Consider the following 20318-nt stretch of genomic DNA (forward strand, 5'->3'; position numbering starts at 1 on the left):
TCTCATCTGAGAAGCTTCTTCAGTTCTGAGGTCAAATGGTGGAGAGTCCCTTTGTCCATCCTGGGGGGATACTCCCACTGGGTTTAAATCTGGGACCATTTGACCTTAGATCTGAAGAAGCTTCTTGGATGAGAGGTGAAACGTCTTCGAGCAACTTAAAGAAGTCCAGACGCTTTTCTTTCCAAGCTCCTTAGACTACGATGACATGGATGACTGAGAACCTTCACAGACATTATCTCTGCTCAACTAGGGATCATTGGGTACAAGTACTATATGTGAGCCTAGAATACTCTTGTCTACAAATTAGATGTCTATGAGAAAATTGTCCTTCCCTCCCTTTAGACATGTTGTCCATAAAAACCTTTCAGAAATGTATGGTGAGATGACAGTTTTAACGCTTACTGAATCCAACATTATGATCTTTTTTCTTTAACTATGGTCCCATTAGAATGAAAAAGGTCCATAAAGAAAGATATGTGTCGAAGCACATTTGCCCTGTTTCCGTCTGTCTGATTAATTTCAAAAGCCTAATAATGATGGTTATTAATCGCTGTCTCTTCCACATCGTGTCTTTTGTCCGGTCTTGCTCCTCTCACCCCGAACTGGTCATAACAGTTTGTCCTTTGCCAAAGTGCTTGCTCAAAGAGGATCATATGATTCTTTTTTTGTTTTCTCTGTATTATTGTAGGGTCTTTGCCTTAAAATATAAAATGCCTTGAGATGGCTGTTGTTTTTTATTGGCACTAAATAAATAAATTTCAACTGATTTGAAAAAAAAATGTACTGAATTTGATTCGACTGGCCTAATATGCACCGCTTTGACCACGAAGAGGATTCCAACACACAAAATTAATTGTATGTGACTGTAGCTCCTGACACTAAAGAGTCACTCCAGGAGCTCACAGTAGCTGAAATGCAGAGGGGCAGAATTCAGGAATGTCTGGCTGCCTTTCAAGCATGAATGAATTCACTGAGTCCTTTTAATCTCACAGGCTGGAGGAGAACACCATCAAAACATTTTAAAGATTTCATTTAATTGAGAAAGTTTTCTGCAAAAAAAGTTAGTTATATAAATGTACCGCTGTACTTTGTTGTTTTTATGATAACATCTGTTGTCAACATATCTGTGACATACTTGAAGAGAATATTCAACTGAGAAATGACAATGACTCAAGGACTTTGAGCTGCTCTCCAGCAAGTTGTATTCTGAACCCAATGGAGTGGATGCAGAACTCAATAACAGATGAGCCACAGAATTCAGAATGGAAACTAACAGGTCATCAGAGTCAGCATCAATTGTTTTATGAACATTTTCAGTCTTAATTTTCTTGTATTCCTTTCTGATTTCTTCAAAAGTTAAAATATTCAGTTTGATGGAACATTACCAGCAAGCCCTTAAGTTATCTAAAGACCTTAATTAAATATTGCTATTACTTTTTCCAAATATGTACTTTAGAATAATTGAAAATGATTATTTGATAAATGACTGTAAATATGTGGCAAATATGTGCATTAATGTTAATATTTGTACAGAGAAATAAAAAAAAAACATTCAGCTGTTAAATATTCTTTTTATCATCAAAAAAGTCAACCTGATAAAAAAACAAAAACAGCAGGTTTGATCAGTGTGCATATATCAGCAGATCCTTTAGCTCAAATAGCATTAAAGGCATCAATAAACAATAAAAACATTTCAGTCTTTTTTCATAAAGGTGAACACAATTCAAAAAATGTGTATTTATGCCTTCTTTAGCTTAATTTTCTTAATACGAGCTAAAGTTTAGAATATGAAATATACAAATATTTTCTTCAATTTTCCTCATAATGTAATTCACCCAGCTCTTACTTGCAAAGTGCTTCACAGAGCAACAAATTACAACAAATCAATGACACAAAACCATAACAAATGAAAAAAAAAAGTCTTATAAAAGATATATGAAACACTAATGATGGAGACACTCTGACCTCAGTAAGACTGTTCCAGAGTTTGGCAGCTTCAGTCATCTCTGTTTACAAGCTGAAAATTCTAAATAATGAGAAGACCTCTAATCCCAAAAGGACCTGACTGTGACTGTGTTATGTGACTTTTATTTTGGCACAATCAAACAAAGTTTGTAACTCGTGGCACTTTCCAGTGCACACTGCTCTGGCTCCGGTGCTCTTCTCCAGCAGCAGATTCCTCTCTCTGGCCTGGCTGCTACTGAAATAGGGAAGGCATGATTAGAAGATGCTCGCTGGCTGTGACAAACAAGTGTCCCTGACACCACACCCTGAACCTGCCACTCCACTCCTCCACTCTGGCCAAGCCACCAACCACACCCCGCAACAAGCTCTTTTCACAGAATGCTTTAAAAATACATGTTAAAATCAATGTGTAGTGCTGTGTTTGTTTCTGTGGTCTATGGATTCAGTCTCGAGAATTCAAATATGTTGCCAGAAAGGTCCAGAACACAATGTTAGTCCCACTGCCTCTGTTCGGTGGTGTCGAGCCAAACGGACTTTAACGTGTTTTCGAACGAGCTGACGGTTCACTCGTTAAGCTGAAAGAAAGATGCTTTAATCACAGGAGTCACACATGTGTCCACTGTACCATCTGGGAACTCTTCTTGTTTAGCACTCGTAATAACACAAACACTAAATCCTCCTTCTCTTGTGCTGTTTTGTAGCAGTGTGTACACCTGAGACTGTCACCTGTCTGTCTGTCCTGCACTCTCTCTCTTTTTCTTTCTCTCTGATTGTGTAATAAAAGTATGAACGTGTGTTTATAAGTTACACTTGTGTTTGAATCCTGCAGCTTATCACACATTTGATTTCCATGTGTGACAACTGCAAGTGTCCAGAGTGAGGACAGACTGAGGGACCCACTGCTGCACATCATCTGTGAGGCTTTGCACCCCTGATGATCCACCAGGAAAAACTCAGCAGTATGTGAGGAAGAGGAGGAGGAAGAGCCAGCAGCAGCTGACAGATGGAGAGAATAGACAGACTGTTCCCTGTTTGTGAAGGACTGCTAGAAAAGTTGAAAGTAACGAATTGTCTGTCCTGAATCAGTCTTATTAGGTAATGTTAATAAGACTGTTAATAATGGTAATGTTAACCCTTTAGAGCCGATCGGAGCGGGAACGCTCTATTTTGCGTAACTATTTTTAAATCCCAGTAGCACTGCAACCACGTAAGCTAGCGCTAAAATTTTTTTTGCATATGAAACCGGAGGAGTTGTACTTACATCTTATGCCATCAGCTTGTCCTAGGTCACGGTTTCCTTCCACATAAAGCTTTGCAAAAACTGCATAAAAAGCGCTTGCAGGAACAAAAACATAATATTCCAGAAACACGCTTTACCGATCCGATCAGCTGTTCATAACACTTCCTATGTTGGAATAGACGTCAGCGCGAACTTTTGCATTTCCGCCATTACCTGCCCGAGGCCGGAAGTGACGTCATTTTCGCGGAAATGTAGTCTTTTTTGCCATCAGGGCCTCAGGGCCTATACTGCTCTTTTTAAAAGTTATCTTTGACTTTATGACTTTCTGTGTCGTTTCTGGGATGCTTAGGACTCATATTCCACTGCTGGAAATAGTTTATTTTGATGCATATGCTGCTTTTTTGCAAATTTGCAGTATAATATTTATTTTCGTTTTTCCTGCAGTGTATAAAAATTGGTGTATTTCAAAAATAAAACTATGAAGACACTCAAAATAAATTTCCTGTGGTGGGAAACTATTTTGTGCAACTTTTTTGTATTTACAGTTTTGAGGGATAAGCCTCTTAAATTTCTCTAACTACAAATATATGTTAAAAAATCAAAAATGATTTTCAATTTTTTTGTAGTTTATTGCACTTTTTTGCAATTTATGTAATTACTATGCACTTAATGAATACATATTATTAAAATCTGGGCTATAATGGTTGCATTGATGTATAGCAACTTGAAATGCTCCCAAAAATGGCTCCACAGCATGTAAAAATATAATATAAGCTCTGGCGGACTTGGTTCTATGGTAGGTCTTAAAGGGTTAATAAGAAAGTACTCAGGGCCTTCAAGTTAAACACTATGAAAGGCAGCAACAAGTTTAATGTTCAGAAACCTAAAGTATGTATCAGCAGCAGAATGGAGCTAAAAATAAATGTTTGTTTCAGTTCTATGAAGCTTTGAGTATTTTGGATTAGTAGCACTGCTGTGTTTGTTGCATCATATTGCTGTAGTTGTGTATATGCTTTATATATTCTGAGGTAAGTTGATCTATAGTGTTACTATAAGTGGTACTATAAGGATGTTATGTGTTTGTAGACTTTCTGCCCAGTTTGACCCATTTAGCAGAAGTCAGCCTGTTTAAGGCTCTGATATCTATTCTGTATGACTTAAAGCAGTTATGACATGGTCTGATTTTTAGTTACAGAAGAATTTCTAATCTACTGAAGGTTCCTGTGAGCATTGTTGGGGCCATAACAAAAAGAGCTGTCCAAGAGCCAAGGACCACTTGTAGAGAGCTACAAAAGACCTGGAATCAGCAGGTACAATTGCTTCGAAGAAAACAATATACACTCAATTGTTTTCCTTTATGCACGCTCACCATGCAAGACACCATGGCTGAAGAAAAAAAACATGCTGAAGCAAGTTTAAACATTTGGAGAAGCCTGTGAAATACTGGGAGAATATAGTTTAGTCCAGGGGTGGGCAATTCCAGGCCTCGAGGGCCGGTGTCCTGCAGGTTTTAGATCTCACCTTGGGTCAACACACCTCAATCACATGATTAGTTTGTTACCAGGCCTCTGGAGAACTTCAGGACATGTTGAGGAGCTAATTTAGCCATTTAAATCAGCTGTGTTGGTTCAAGGACACATCTAAAACCTGCAGGGACACCGGCCCTCGAGGCCCGGAATTGCCCACCCCTGGTCTAGTCAAATGAAACCAAAATTAAACTGTTTGGGTGCCATAATACACACAATGTCGGGGGTCATAAGGCACTGCATACCTTAAAAACATATCTACAGGAAGTTTTCGGTGGGAACAGTATAGCATGGGCTGTTTAGGTATTTCATGCTTCATATAATTGAAGGAAGGATGACAGAAAAAAAATTGTATTCTTGATAAAAAAAAAGCTTGCCATCTGGAATAAAGACAATTGTATTGATTAAAGTGATTGTTGATGGAGCATTTAAACACCAAGTGTTGTTCTTCCTTCAGCCCGAAGACCAAAGAGTTGGGGTTCTTAACAAGATGAATCAAGGTAATTTCAACAGGACAATGAACCTAGGCACACAGCCAAGGAACCTCTCAGCTGGTTTCAGAGAAAGAAAAAAAGCTGCTAGAATGGCCCAGCCAATCACCTGACCTAAATGCAAGTTAAAATCTATGGAATGAAGTAAAGGTTACAGTGGCTTGCAAAAGTATTCGGCCCCCTTGAACTTTTCCACATTTTGTCACATTACAGCCACAAAAATGATTCAATTTTATTGGAATTCCACGTGAAAGACCAACACAAAGTGGTGTACACGTGAGAAGTGAACAGCAGTTTTCAGATCTTGCCACAGATTCTCGTTTGGATTTAGATCTGGACTTTGACTGGGCCATTCTAACACATGGATATGTTTTGTTTTAAACCATTCCATTGTTGCTCTGGCTTTATGTTTAGGGTCGTTTTCCTGCTGGAAGGTGAACCTCCGCCCCAGTCTCAAGTCTTTTGCAGACTCCAAGAGGTTTTCTTCCAAGATTGCTCTGTATTTGGCTCCATCCATCTTCCCATCAACTCTGACCAGCTTCCCTGTCCCTGCTGAAGAGAAGCACCCCAGAGCATGATGCTGCCACCACCATATTTGACAGTTGGGATGGTGTGTTCAGAGTGATGTGCAGTGTTAGTTTTCCACCACACATAGCGTTTTGCATTTTGGCCAAAAAGTTCCATTTTGGTCTCATCTGACCAGAGCAGCTTCTTCCACATGTTTGCTGTGTCCACCACATGGCTTGTGGCAAACTGCAAACGGGACTTCTTATGGTTTTCTGTTAACAATGGCTTTCTTCTTGCCACTCTTCCATAAAGGCCAACTTTGTGCAGTGCATGACTAATAGTTGTCCTATGGACAGATTCCCCCACCTGAGCTGTAGATCTCTGCAGCTCATCCAGAGTCACCATGGGCCTCTTGGCTGCATTTCTGATCAGCGCTCTCCTTGTTCGGCCTGTGAGTTTAGGTGGACGGCCTTGTCTTGGTAGGTTTACAGTTGTGCCATACTCCTTCCATTTCTGAATGATCACTTGAACAGAGCTCCGTGGGATGTTCAAGGCTTGGGAAATCTTTTTGTAGCCTAAGCCTGCTTTAAATTTCTCAATAACTTTATCCCTGACCTGTCTGGTGTGTTCTTTGGACTTCATGGTGTTGTTGCTCCCAATATTCTCTTAGACAACCTCTGAGGCCGTCACAGAGCAGCTGTATTTGTACTGACATTAGATTACACACAGGTGCACTCTGTTTAGTCATTAGCACTTATCGGGCAATGTCTATGGGCAACTGACTGCACTCAGACCAAAGGGGGCTGAATAATTACGCACAGTGTTTTCGTCCCATTCACAGCCATCTATCCTCTGTAAAATGTGGACACCTGAAGAGACAAACATAAAATAAGATACTGCAGTGAACTATGTTATTATTGTATATTTGTGATGAGATACTGCTCATCTCCAAGGTTTGTGTTGTGCTTATTGTTCAAGTCAGTCCTTTTATTTAACCTAACCAGGATAAAAGAAGTTCTAACTATTCAAGATTACAAGGCAACATAGAAAAAAGCTATCACCATTTGCTATCGCTAGCAAATGGTGATAGCTTTCATTAACATAAAGTTTTGGTTAATCCGAACTGAATAATCAGATATTATTGTTCAGTTCCAATGTTGATACGAGACCAGCATTGTTCTGATGAAAGGAACAACACCAACAAAGGGATATCAGATCGTGAAACTCCCAATGTTAACCATTACCTCCAGTCTCCCTGCTGTCTTTCCATCTCCAAACCATAAAATGTGCCAAAAAGTGATATCCAATGTTCATTGTGTTTTTTAAGTGTAATGTCTTTACTTATATTAGTAAATAGACTTTAGTGAACAGGATTTACAAAGGGATTATATATAAAATTTTAAAATTACCTGTTTTTCAAGTATCTTTAAGACTCTGTGTTATCGTACCTACATTATAACAAACTCAGTCATTTTACACTGTAAACCCGGATAAGTTCAATACACTTAAATCATTTGAGGAAACCGATTCCCTTCAAATGATTTGAGTAATCAACCCAAAACAAAAAATTAACTGATTTAGTCAAGTAAACTTAAAAGTAAAATTGTCACAATTTACTATATTGAGTCATTGCTACCTAAAGTGTTTAAGTATTCAATATTTCAAAAATAATTTGTTTAAGTACAGTTAACTTAATACTAATAGAAAAAACTAAATTGTTTAAGTGGTGCTAATATTACAAAACTCACTTTTTTGCGTAGTGTTTAATTAAAAGCGTCTTTTAATTAAATGTATTATTATTACTAAAACTTAATATGTCAAGGCAAACACACTCAAAACCAAAGACCACTAAAGTGTTTTTTGTTTTGTTTTTTACTTTATTTATAACAAAACAAGACTTTTGTTTTCCTTTGAACAGTATTCCAATTTTTACACATGGCGCTTCTAAGAAGACATTTCTTTCAGAAACAAACACAATATTTCAGTTGTTCCTAGCCACTTTTTGACAAGAATTTATTTTTGGTCCCTGAGGTAGTTTTTTTTGAACAGTAAGTTTTTTGTTTGCACAATTGGACTTCCAATAAAACATTTTCTTTAAAACAATCCTTTTAAACAGATAAAACTGTGTATCACAAGTAAAGAACTTTGGTGCGACACTCTGGGTAACAAGTTGTAACAGTAAAACTTATTTTCACAAATATTTTAACTTGGAAAAATAAAAACTATGGAATAAGGAATGGCCCCAGCGAGACAATGAAATTAAAGGAATAGTTCACTGATTTTACATAATAAGATATGTTCTTACCTTAGCTTTGACGAGTTGATGTGTACCAGTCTTGTCTTTGTGCGTGCCCTCAGTCATGCAAATGGAGCAAAGCCTCTCCCATATATTCCAAATACCTCCACTTTTTGCTCCTTTTAGAAGCTACCGAGCTCCCCCACGTTTTCCCTATTTATGTAAAATTACATGAAAAGTGACACTCTCAAAGTTTAGTTTAACTAAATTTAACGTGTGGATTTTCTAAGCCGATAAGAAGGGATACTATATTACAAGGTGTAATAACACTGTAGGAGCACTTCTTCATCCCCCCAGTAACTCAGTCTATGCTCCAGAGTGCACTAGGGTTACTGCGCGCTTGTAATATAGTGCCCCTTTTCATCGGCTTAAAAAATCTATACGTTAAATTTAGTGAAACTAAACTTAGATAGTGTAACTTTTCATGTAATTTTACATAAATAGGGAAAACGTGGAGGAGCTCGGTAGCTTCTAAAAGGAGCAAAAAGTGGAGGTAGTTGGAATATATGGGAGAGCCTTTCTCTCGCACAAAGACAAGACAAGTATGCATTAACTCTTCAAAGCTAAGGTAAGAACATATCTCAGTATGTAAAATCAGTGAACTACTCCTTTAAGCCCTGGTTTTGCCATCCACTAAAAACAAAAAAAGACAATTACAAACACAATAATGACTTCCTGAACTTGAGAAAAAGCTGCTCAATGAAGAGTGAACATTCAATGTATCTATGCACACGTTGAAAGCTCATTTTTTAGCCTTTGGAGTTTTGGAGGAGGATTGTTTCGTCCCAGATTCAGCATAATCTGCTGGATAAACAGGAATGTATTCTTCATGCACTTTGGGTACTCCAAGTGGAGTGCATAAGTCAGTCCAAACAGGAGACACATTGCCAAAGGAAGACTGCAGATGGAATCCATTACCACATTGCCCTCTAGAAGGATCCCCAGCTGGGAGGGGTTCAGTTCTTGCTCTGGACTTCCGTTTTCACCATTGAAGATGATTCCTATTGGGATTTCAAGGTCACCATCAGCAGCATTCTACAGAGGGGGGGGGGAACTGTGAGTTAACCTGTTGGTGGAGAGTAACACAAGTATAAAAGGTCAAAGTATTGTATTTCTATAAATGCTGTTTATTATTTAAGTACAAGTTAATTGTTCAAATAAAAAAAAAAAACAGGAAAATTTGGGGAATCTGTAAGGCTTATTGTCATTATACAACTGTCAGCTCTGTATGGCGCTGCAGCGACGCACATGTTAATAAAGTAAACTTTACGAGAGGCCGTACAGGTGCAGAGGAGCGGTGTTCAGCCCCTCGAGCCTCAGCGAGGGGCTGAGCACCAGAGCGCGGCTGTGCAGAGAATAATGACAGGTTTATTTGTCCGTGTGAACGGCTGGAGGTGCCCGGCCGTGCTCTGGTCCTCCTCCTCTGACCGGGGCCGGAGTCCGGGGCCGGAGTCCGGACCCGGGCTAACCCTGAACACGGTTTGGATGTGCTCACATCACACAATGGAACCGCGCGGTTTGGATGGACGAGGAAGATGCTAGAACCATTACGCATGAGCAGGGGTTAAGGCTGTGAGGGTTACAGCCTTAAAACATTTATAATAAATACTTTTCACTACTTTGCGGATTTCACTTATTGCGGGTTGTTTTTGGGACGTAACCCCCGCGGTAAACGAGGGTTCACTGTAGATTGAATTAGCGTGCACATTTGCGTAATGTAACATGCAACTATTTTTGCTTAAAGTTGAAATACAAAGATTTAACTCACCAGTTTGCGTGGAGGTTTGAGGAAAAGTACTCCCTATCGACTGTAGACTGAAACAAACATGTCCAATCCCAGGCAAAACCACCAAAAACGACTTGTCTTAATTTTTCCTGACAAACAAGTCCAGACGTCTCTTCGGTTCCAGTGCCGGGAAAAATATGGGAGGGGCAACAAAAACTTAAAAATAGTGAAAGTGCTTTAAAACTAAACATGATCAGTAAACATCAAATTTACTTTTATTATTTGAGTGTTGAGTTTAAAACTTATTCTCTTATAAAAAATTGAACTTAAACTATTTATTAGAATAAACTTAAAATAGAAAGGACCATGTTAAATGTATTCATTTTAGTGCATCACATGCAAAACAATATAGGTTAAGTGCAAAAAGCTTCCACCAATGAGTTCTGTCTGACACAGTTATATGATTTTAGTTTTACAAAGAAAATTAATTACCATCAGTGATTATAGCTAAACCATTTGAATGCAAATAACTTTTGGGATTACAGTGTAGGCCACTTAAAAAGAGTTTCTGATTTCTGCTGCCCTCTTGGCCAGATTACTCTTAAAAAAAGACATTTTTAATGTCAACAAGATTTTTTTAATCTTACTTATGTCTTGTAAACCTTTCCCTTTTACTCTTGCTGTCATTCTTCTGGCACAAATCATTGCTGACACTCGTCTCCACCCATTCCACCCTACCTTTCACTTCTTCTATGCAAATATGATCCAGTCAGTATGCTTTCTCATTTAATTTGCAGGAAGAATGTCATTACATAAACTGACAAGACTGTGTAACATTTTTAAATGTTGATAAAGAAATACGATCTGGTTGAGATATTCCATGTGTTTGTCAAAGCACTCATTAAAAATAATCGAGAATGACCAACATCAGTCTAAAATAAGTGTGTGTAAACAAATGGAAGCATTACCATTATTCAGTCTTTACAAAACGTCTTTAAAAGGCTGAATCAGACATGAAATTTATAAGAACACTTAACTACGCACTTCTGTACCTGTGTACGGGAAACCTTTTATTCTACCCAGGATAAAGAATCAGAGCTGCAAAAGTTCCGCTGTGAAACAACGTAACTGTGAAAAGGACACAAAAAAATCGAAAGAAACACGATCCTGAGATCAGACTGCGATCCAAAATGTAATAGCTTTTCTTGCCTTCAAATAAACCACAACATAATAGAAGCAACAAAAACATCTGCACATTTGATTTATCCTTCACGTTGCGGAGGTATAGAGACATCGGAGCATGTGTCCCGAAGGAAGTCCTCTAATGCGCGTATCGAGCCAGGCTTCTTTACAGCCGAGTGACCTCAGTGACGGCGTTTGAAGCCTCGCTGATTCAGAAAGTGTTATAACGAGAAGGTTTTGTTTTAATTTCAAGTTGATGTGTTGTGAGGTGGGGTACAGGATCAACACCTCCTGATCTTATGGGTATCATTATTATAGACAGGCTTGCTGTGGGTTACTTGTACCCACCTGCCTCCTCAGTATCATGTAAAATGGGTTTCTCCAAATAAGGGAGGTTATTACCAAAAGAGAAAGTGAATCAAGCACATTGGAAAAATTATTTTAATAAAATTGATAGATGTCAGCATCAGCCGAGTATTCCTAAGCACAATCACTGTCCCATTGTTAGAAAACACTGCACTGGTTTTAACATAAACATCTCATGTCCTAAGAAATAACTAGCTGAAACACAGACAGGTTTTTTGACATTGGTAGACCTCTATTACCATTACCTACACATTATTCAAAGTTTCGATGAATGAATGAACCACAAAAATATTAAATTTTTATTTTTGTTCTTGGTAGTGTTTCGTCCCTTCCTGACACTGTTGTAAGAAATCCTTAAGGCCATGTTGGATGATTGAAATGAGAGTAAAACTTTTGACCAGCCTCGAGAAATGAACCTTTTTTAAGAGAATTTTATTATGACCTATGAGGCATCCAGCAAAGATAATTCAAATGATGAAGATCATTTGCTGCCACACTACTTTAATTTTTCAATCATATTTTAATCCTCTGTAGATGTTGAAGTTAACCCTGTTACACACTACTCAAATCTTTCCATTAAATTGATTTTTAATATTATTTATATACATGAATCCTTGTAATCAAGGTGTAGTTCTGTTTTCTAAAGTATTTGTATATGTATATGGTTTAATGAAAAAGTATTTTTACTTTGGATGCTGAAAGTAAAATTGTCTCTCTGTAAGTCTCAGCACACCACTGGGTTACAGTAACTCCTGAATCTAACATGTAGACCAAAAGAATTGAATAGAAATTAAAGTTCCAACTAAATAAAATTTTAACCAGAGAAAACAAGTGTTTCTCTGGTGGATATTCCTTATTAATAGATCACTAAAGGTTGCCAGGAGTTCATTCAGGAGTTCACTGTGTCTCTTATTGTTTCTCTTACTGTTAAGAGACCAATAAATGAACCTGTTCACCATTTTAACTAATTATTGTTATGCATCCAGTCATGATAAATACAAGAAGACAACAAGAGAGTGTATGGATCTTAATAGTTTCTGACGTTTTGTTGTTGTTGTTTTTTTTTTAAACTTCAACATCAAACAATCGTAAAAAGATTAGATTAAAAAAAAGTGTGTGTGTGTGTGTGTGTGTGTGTGTGTGTGTGTGTGTGTGTGTGTGTGTGTGTGTGTGTGTGTGTGTGTGTGTGTGTACACATTATTATTCCAGAGTGCATTTCAGATCAAACGGACAAAATGAAAAAAAGGACAAGTAAAGACAAATATTTTCAGGTTTTAAATGAATTCAGAAATAATTGTCTAATATGTACAACACTGCAGAAAAAATGTAACAATAAACAAGCCTCTGAATGCTGCTACCGCTCTGTTGTTGAAACAGCTTCTGTGAATCGCTCACCTTTCTTTTTGTAAACAACTAATCCAACAGCAGCAATTAGCATGACCACAGCACCCACTGCAACAATGATGGGGATGGGCGTGTCAAAGTGCGACTCTCCTGAAGAACAAACAAAACAGCAGGTTAGAACAGAAGTGCATCCATCCACCTATAATGTTCAACTAGTTAGTCTATGAATCACATGCTGCTGAAGGGAAGTGAAAATACACTGTACTGCGTGTCTATTGATGTGACCATACACACTATTCACTACCTGCACATACAGTAGATGCAGAACACTTGTATTATTTGCCCTTTAAAGATGTTACAGTAGCTCTGTATTTCTGTCTGAAAAACACCTGTAAATGCATTCAGTAACAGCCCTCCGGTTGCAAGGCTAAAAAAAATAACCGAGGGTTTAATGGATTAAACACATTTTGTTGAACTAGTAAATATAAAAGTTCCAAAATGGCTATCAGAGTTTTATGGTCTAAATAGTGAAAGTTTGGGAATGTTGACAGCAGTAACAGCTCAACTATTTGAAACAAGAGAAAAAAATAAAAGCACTGAAAAATTATTGTTTTTTGTTTCTGTTAGTGTCTCCATTGGGTATTCTCACAGTAACCATAGTAACAGCTATTCTTATTCTTCTTGTAGATCCACTGTATCAGTAATGAAAATGAATTACCTGATTTTCTTTTAGATTCATCGTTACCATTTGTGGTTTTACCCCAGTTGGTTCTGATCTCTGTTTTATTCAGTGTGGTGCTGTTCTCAACATCAGAGAGCTGAAACACACACTCGTATCTTCTCCAGTCTTCGGGTGTGAGTGATGAAATATTCAGGCAAATACTCAGCTGGAAGGTCCCATCATTGTTGGGGAGGATCTCTCCTATCGCTACACCTTCATGAAGCTTATCTCCATCTTTCTTCCAGAACATCTCAGCTCTGTCAGGATAGAAACCTGTAGCATGGCAGCTGACTGGAGAGGAGGGATTCTTCTGGATAAGAGACACTGACGGAAGAACTGGAGAGAGGGAAGGTGGGAAAAAGAGATGGAAACAAAAGGACAATCGATGGAAGAGAAACAGAAAAATGGCAAAGAAAGAAATTTAATAGGGAGATATGAACAAAAAACATTGATATCAAACTCACACAACACATCTAGGAGGCTCAGTGGCACTGGCATTTTAAAGATGTTAGGAGGCTAGAAGAATAAAGAAAAATGTCTTGTGGTGCAAGTAAAAAAAGTCTACAAAATAAATCATGTATATCATTTTAGCTTCAGTTTGTGATTTGTTTGTAACCTTGTACTTTTTTTTATAATTAGTTGTTTGTTCTCTGCCCCACTCTCTGGGTTCACATATGCCTTGTGTGTGTGAATAAATACTGTGTAGCCACTAAACTTTATAAGCTCATGTGATTCTACCTTTTGTCTGTGGGAAGCTTTTCTCATACTCCACATACAGCTTCAGATACTCTGGACAAATCTTGGTGAGGTCATTTTCTTTGTGTTTTATTCCAGGTTGGTCAGTATCCCATTTCAGTTTGGTAACATCAGCCTCTGGTTTCAGTGCGATCCATTTCCCTTTCTCCAGATCAAATTTAAGGAAGTCTTCTCCGTTATAATGATACTGTGTCATACCAATAACCTCCCCAGTGGTTTCATCCCATTCACAGCCATCTATCCTCTGTAAAATGTGGACACCTGAAGAGAGAAAGGAAGAATACATTTCAATGAACAATTTTAATACTGTCATTTGTGTAAGGCTCTATTGTTCTCCAAGCATTAGTTTGTTTTGTGATTCAAGTCACACTATCTGAGAACTTTTTATTAGTATAACTAATGGAAGCTAATTGAAATGCTACAGAACTTATAAATGAACCTGATTAATCAAGTTTATGAGAAAAAAGATGGACGACAAGAATAAAACTGATTTAATTCAGAGTATACTCCACAGCCAGCAAGTACGACACAGCCAGGCTTTCTTTGTGAGACCCAACGGTATCACAAAAGTGGTTATCATCTTTCTCTGTTAAGCTGGGCTTCCTGGTTCAGGCTCTGTGTGTGCTCATATTAAAAAAGGCATTTCACAGGTCTAGGGTCAAATGGTGGAGAGTCCCAGATATAAACCTAGTGGGAGTAACCCCCCACAGAGGGACAAAAGGACCCCCTGATGATCTCGCCTGAGCCAAGGTGTGAAATTGGGTGTGGGTCCCAATCAGCCAGAGTTTCGGGTGTGTTCATTGTGAAACCTGGCCCCACCTTATCATGCGAATTCCTGAGATCAGATGGCCCAGGATGTGAGTGGGCGTTAAGGCGTCTGGGAAGGGATCTCAAAACTGGATTATAGATGGCAGACAGTTGGTGTCGTAAACCCCCGCCTCTGTTCAAAGATGGTCGCTCACAGTGGACATAGATGGCTTCTTTCACTCCTCTTTCAAACCATCTGTCCTCTCTGTCCAAAATGTGAACATTGGCATCCTCGAAAGAGTGTCCTTTATCCTTAAGATGCAGATGGACTGCTGAGTCTTGTCCTGTGGAGGACAGGACAAGACTGTGGAGGACAGGACAAGACTCAGCAGTCCATCTGCATCTTAAGGATAAAGGACACCCAGTTTCACACCTTGGGTCAGGCGATTAGAGGATGATCAGGGGGTCCTTTTGTCCCTCTGTGGGGGTTACTCCCACTAGGTTTATATCTGGGACTCTCCACCATTTGACCTTAGAACTGAAGAAGCTTCTCGGATGAGAGGTGAAACGTCTTCAAGTAACTTAAAGAAGTCCAGACGCTTTTCTTTGCAAGCTCCTTTGGTTATGGCTGAGTGTGCTCTAGGTTCTGCTATGAATCTGTGAGGTGACGGCTGTGCATTTAAACTGGGTCCATTTAAAAATAAAAGATTACACTCACAGTCTAAAGGAGATGTGGAATCTCTTTAGTTTCTCAGCAGAAAGGTAAAATTGATTCATTTCATTGATGGAACAGCTATTTTTGATGTGTGGTCTGTGTTATAGTAGATTTAATTCCAGAACTTTAAATGACTAATAAGAAGTATTACAACATCTATATATATTTTTTGCACCACCAAATGAGTACATATGCATTCCTGTGACTATGCAACATAAAGTTTGCACTACTGTAACTGGACAGCTGCACTTCATTCATTATTTTGCTTTGTAATATTACCCCTTTGGAGCTGTCTGACAACTAGGCTATAAATTCTAAGAAACTGAAAAACCGTTGCAAAATAAAACATTTTAAAGACAAAATCTAAACGTCTCTGTCCTTAACCTCCTAGGACCTGGCGATGTGATGTGATGAAAATGTGATGTCCACATATGTGGACATCACATTTTGGGTTATTTAGACCAAAATACTCAATTTTGCTCTACAGGGGCCTGATATCCACTTACGAAGACATTATACTGCAACTGTTCTATCAAAATTTTAAATGAATATCCTCATATGTGGCTCTCATTTTTCTTAAAAACAAAAATAAGGTAAAAAAAAAATCTGGTAATTCTTTGTTTTTACATTCATCGGGCCCCAATATGCCCAAATATCAAAGAGAAATTAAAAATGCATACCATTGAAGAGTTCGGGTCTTATGAGGTTAAAGTAAGAAGTTTTTGTATATTCAATGTTTCATTATCATTTAGGGTAAGGTATAACAGAAATACTGCACCTTCACTTTGATTGAACTGCTGTTTCAAACTAGAAATCAGCTCTCTGAAGAAGTTTGGCTGATCCTCAAAACACTTGTGCTTGTACCAGTCCAGTTGCTCAGGGTGTTTTTTTAAAATGTTCTTCGCCCACTCCTGTCTTGGTTCCAATATCTTCTTGCTCACGTCACAGTAACCCATCTGAACGCCATCAACCATCAGCACACCAACGAATTCTGGGATGTTCAGAACTCCAGAGGATCCAGTGATAAAATAGTTCAGCGAGTGTTTCACTGTAGGACAATGTTTATAATGGTAGCAATTAATTCAGATGCACAAAAAGTATCAGAAATACAGGGAGTGCAGAATTATTAGGCAAATGAGTATTTTGTCCACATCATCCTCTTCATGCATGTTGTCTTACTCCAAGCTGTATAGGCTCGAAAGCCTACTACCAATTAAGCATATTAGGTGATGTGCATCTCTTTAATGAGAAGGGGTGTGGTCTAATGACATCAACACCCTATATCAGGTGTGCATAATTATTAGGCAACGTCCTTTCCTTTGGCAAAATGGGTCAAAAGAAGGACTTGACAGGCTCAGAAAAGTCAAAAATAGTGAGATATCTTGCAGAGGGATGCAGCAGTCTCAAAATTGCAAAGCTTCTGAAGCGTGATCATCGAACAATCAAGCGTTTCATTCAAAATAGTCAACAGCGTCGCAAGAAGCGTGTGGAAAAACCAAGGCGCAAAATAACTGCCCATGAACTGAGAAAAGTCAAGCGTGCAGCTGCCAAGATGCCACTTGCCACCAGTTTGGCCATATTTCAGAGCTGCAACATCACTGGAGTGCCCAAAAGCACAAGGTGTGCAATACTCAGAGACATGGCCAAGGTAAGAAAGGCTGAAAGACGACCACCACTGAACAAGACGCACAAGCTGAAACGTCAAGACTGGGCCAAGAAATATCTCAAGACTGGTTTTTCTAAGGTTTTATGGGCTGATGAAATGAGAGTGAGTCTTGATGGGCCAGATGGATGGGCCCGTGGCTGGATTGGTAAAGGGCAGAGAGCTCCAATGAGTTTTTTGGGTTCATTGAGAACATGGTTGTTGTTCAATAATAAAATTATTCCTCAAAAATACAACTTGCCTAATAATTCTGCACTCCCTGTATAATTCATTTAGTTATCCAGGCTGCATCCTTTCTCTCGCCCAGTGACAGATCAGATAGACTACTAGATTATTCAGTCAAAAAAATCTCATTTAATCTGCACTAACAGAGACAGAAGGCTCTACAGCAGGACTGTGCAGCTTTTAATTTATATTTTGACAAAGATTTGGGGCTAAAGGACCAATGTGGCTGAAACGCATTGCATGTGCAAATTATCAAGAATGTCCAAAACTATTAATATTCAACCTAAATCTTAAAAAAAAAAACTTATTTAATAGGTCACATCTGACATGAATAGAATAGTTACCTTTTACCAAACGAATGTAAAATGAGATTTAAAGCAACTCCTACCCAGTGCAAACATGTAAAAAACTTTGCAGTTCTAAAGGTATAGATTGCAAACTATCTCCTACACGTGGTCAGCAATAGAGTCACAGCAGCGGTGACAATGAAATTCAGTTGTCAAAGTATACCTGATAAAACATGGATCTTTTAAATTCTAGAAAATAAATATAAAAACTGAGTTTACAACATTCGGGCTAAAAGAGCTTTAAAGTGAAACAAAGCAAAAACTCAGCTTTAGGTCAGATGACTCTGCTGTCAGAGCTCAAAGGTTTAATGTTTTTTTCTTACCTGCGAATGAGCCATAGCACAGAAGAATCAACAAAAACATCTTTTCTTTAGCCATAATGTTGCTCTTGTTCCGTCTAACATGTAAAGACCTTTGAGGTTTGTTTAACTTAAGCAGCTATTGCAGCATCTACTCCTGATTTCTGCTCCTAATAATCTGCCTGCACTCGCCCACTTTCCCACATGCCTGTACCTGTATTAGTCTGATATAAACTGCTTCTTTAGAACACAGAATTGGAAGGATCAGTTTTGTTGTAACACACTGAGAGCAGGGTCACAAAATACTTAAAAAACAGTGTCTCTTTATGATATTCTGATTTTCTTCTAATTATGTTCTTTCAGCTGTTCATGTGTCTATGGTTTGTTTAGCATGTATGTATTTTATTTGAGTTATTTTCATAAATTCAAGATTCAGTTTATATTTAAAGAGTGTACATGACCTGCTGTTCAGATAAATAGGTAAATAATGTTTTGATTTATGAATAGTTGTAACAATGATAATAGCCTGATAATAGCCACTGGCTATCAGCAGTCCACAGGGATTTGTCTGCAGAGGAGCAGAGCTCAGCCAGTCTTCTTCCTGCTGATTAGCCAGCTCAGTCTGGCCTTTAAAAAGGCTTCAAAATAAAAAGGCTTTCATGGAAATTTCAGACCTTGTTTTTTTCCATTTTAAAAGCTGTTTTTATTAAGCCATCTGTCTTTTTTAAATTTAAATATATTCTGATCTGTCTGCACTTCCCATCTTGCCTCTACCTGCCTCCAGTGCATCCCAGTTTCACATTTTGTCACATTAAAGCATTGTTAAAAAACGCATTAAATCGATTTTTTTTACCTTAAAGTTCTGCATACAATACCCCATAGTGTAAAAATGAGAAACATTTGCTTAAAATTCTTGCAAACCTAGTTGAAGTCTCAAGTCTTGTTGAGTCCTTAAGGTGTTTTGAGCATGATGTTACAAGCTTGGCGCACCTATTTTGGGGCATTTTCTCCCATTCTTCTTTCAGGATCTCTTCAGCTCCCTCAGGTTAGGGGAGTGTCAGTTATTCTTTAACCCCTCAACAACTAGTGTCTCATATTACACAAACACAGTTTTTCTGAGTTTTTGAGACTTCTGATTTAATGACCAAGTTTCTCTGTAATGCGGAAACAGAGCACGCTGTGGATTAGACCATACCAGCTTCAGCTCATTGATCTCAAACACCCTCTTCTCCACACAATAAACTGCTCTACAAGTACAATTTGTGTGTGTTGGCTCATTGGCAAGAGTTCACTGCTCCATCACTTAGTGCTGCTTCATCTACAGTGCATTTATGGTTCAGAGAGCGTGACACATTTGCAGTCTGCTCCAATCCAGGGACTGCCCGTCTGCCTGCAGTGAGCTGTGTTGCCAGATGGGGGCAGTCTACAGACTACATGGTAAATTCTATTTGGATTAAGAATTATATCATTACAAATCATTGAACTCCATCCAAGCCTCAGTTTTCATCTTTATCACCAACAGCTCCTAGATTGCAGGGGGGCATCTTGTCCTAAATCCTCTCACCCCTGCAATTCTGTTCTGCCATGATGGTTCATCTCAGTCTATTTGCTAAATACATTCATTTCTCTATCACAATAAATCATGTTCAGTTTTTCCACGTGATCTCTTTTTCTTGAACTTTAGTTGATGAGATATTCAAAACCTTCACAATTTTGAGAAACAGAATTTTGAAATTATTCTGTAGAATTTATAAAAACAGTTTTTAAGTGATTGGTGAACCTCTGTCCGTCTATATCTCTGAGGAAGTCTGCCTCAGTCAGTCCACTTTTATGCTCGCCACATCACTTTGTGACAGGGAATCAGAGAAGTTCAGAACATGCAGAGTGGTCAAAAAGCATGCTCGAGATAAGTACCTCAAAGAGGTCTTGGATCAGCAGACCAGACAGCGTTCATGGGCTCATTATAAACTACACGCAGTAAACAGAAAAGTGAAAAGGCTGTAAAATTGCCGTAAGCATTTATACAGTGTGTACAAAGTGTAATTTTCCGGTTGAGCTTTAATCAATGCCTCCGCAGTGACGCCTTCTGGGAAAGAGCTTAATTACATGCATATGATCGGCTGCCTCGTTCACCTACAGCAGTGCCGAGGACACTTAACCACGCATGTGACATTTTGTGTGCATTTATAAAGAAATGATCAC

General features: G+C 38.4%; 1 protein-coding gene across 4 annotated transcripts; it reads right to left on the reverse strand.

The window, feature by feature from the left end:
• Window positions 1-186: 186 nt before the first annotated feature.
• On the reverse strand, window positions 187-19047 carry LOC101463736 (major histocompatibility complex class I-related protein 1). 4 transcript variants are annotated; one of them, XM_076879446.1, is made up of 6 exons: window positions 18970-19047; window positions 16361-16630; window positions 14103-14381; window positions 13362-13700; window positions 12695-12793; window positions 187-2200 (listed from the first exon to the last, which is right to left on the reverse strand). In XM_076879446.1, the coding sequence occupies exons 2-6, from the start codon at window positions 16554-16556 to the stop codon at window positions 2088-2090; spliced, it is 1026 nt and encodes a 341-aa protein (XP_076735561.1). In that variant the 5' UTR covers window positions 16557-16630; window positions 18970-19047; the 3' UTR covers window positions 187-2087. The 4 variants fall into 4 exon arrangements, with proteins under 4 accessions (XP_076735561.1, XP_023007955.3, XP_004576218.3 ...); XM_023152187.3 differs by lacking the exon at window positions 18970-19047 and adding an exon at window positions 18141-18275 and having other exon boundaries at window positions 187-2197; XM_004576161.4 differs by lacking the exon at window positions 18970-19047 and adding an exon at window positions 18141-18275.
• Window positions 19048-20318: the final 1271 nt, after the last annotated feature.

The sequence above is a fragment of the Maylandia zebra genome, linkage group LG22, assembly GCF_041146795.1.
Source record: "Maylandia zebra isolate NMK-2024a linkage group LG22, Mzebra_GT3a, whole genome shotgun sequence".
NCBI lineage: Eukaryota > Metazoa > Chordata > Actinopteri > Cichliformes > Cichlidae > Maylandia > Maylandia zebra.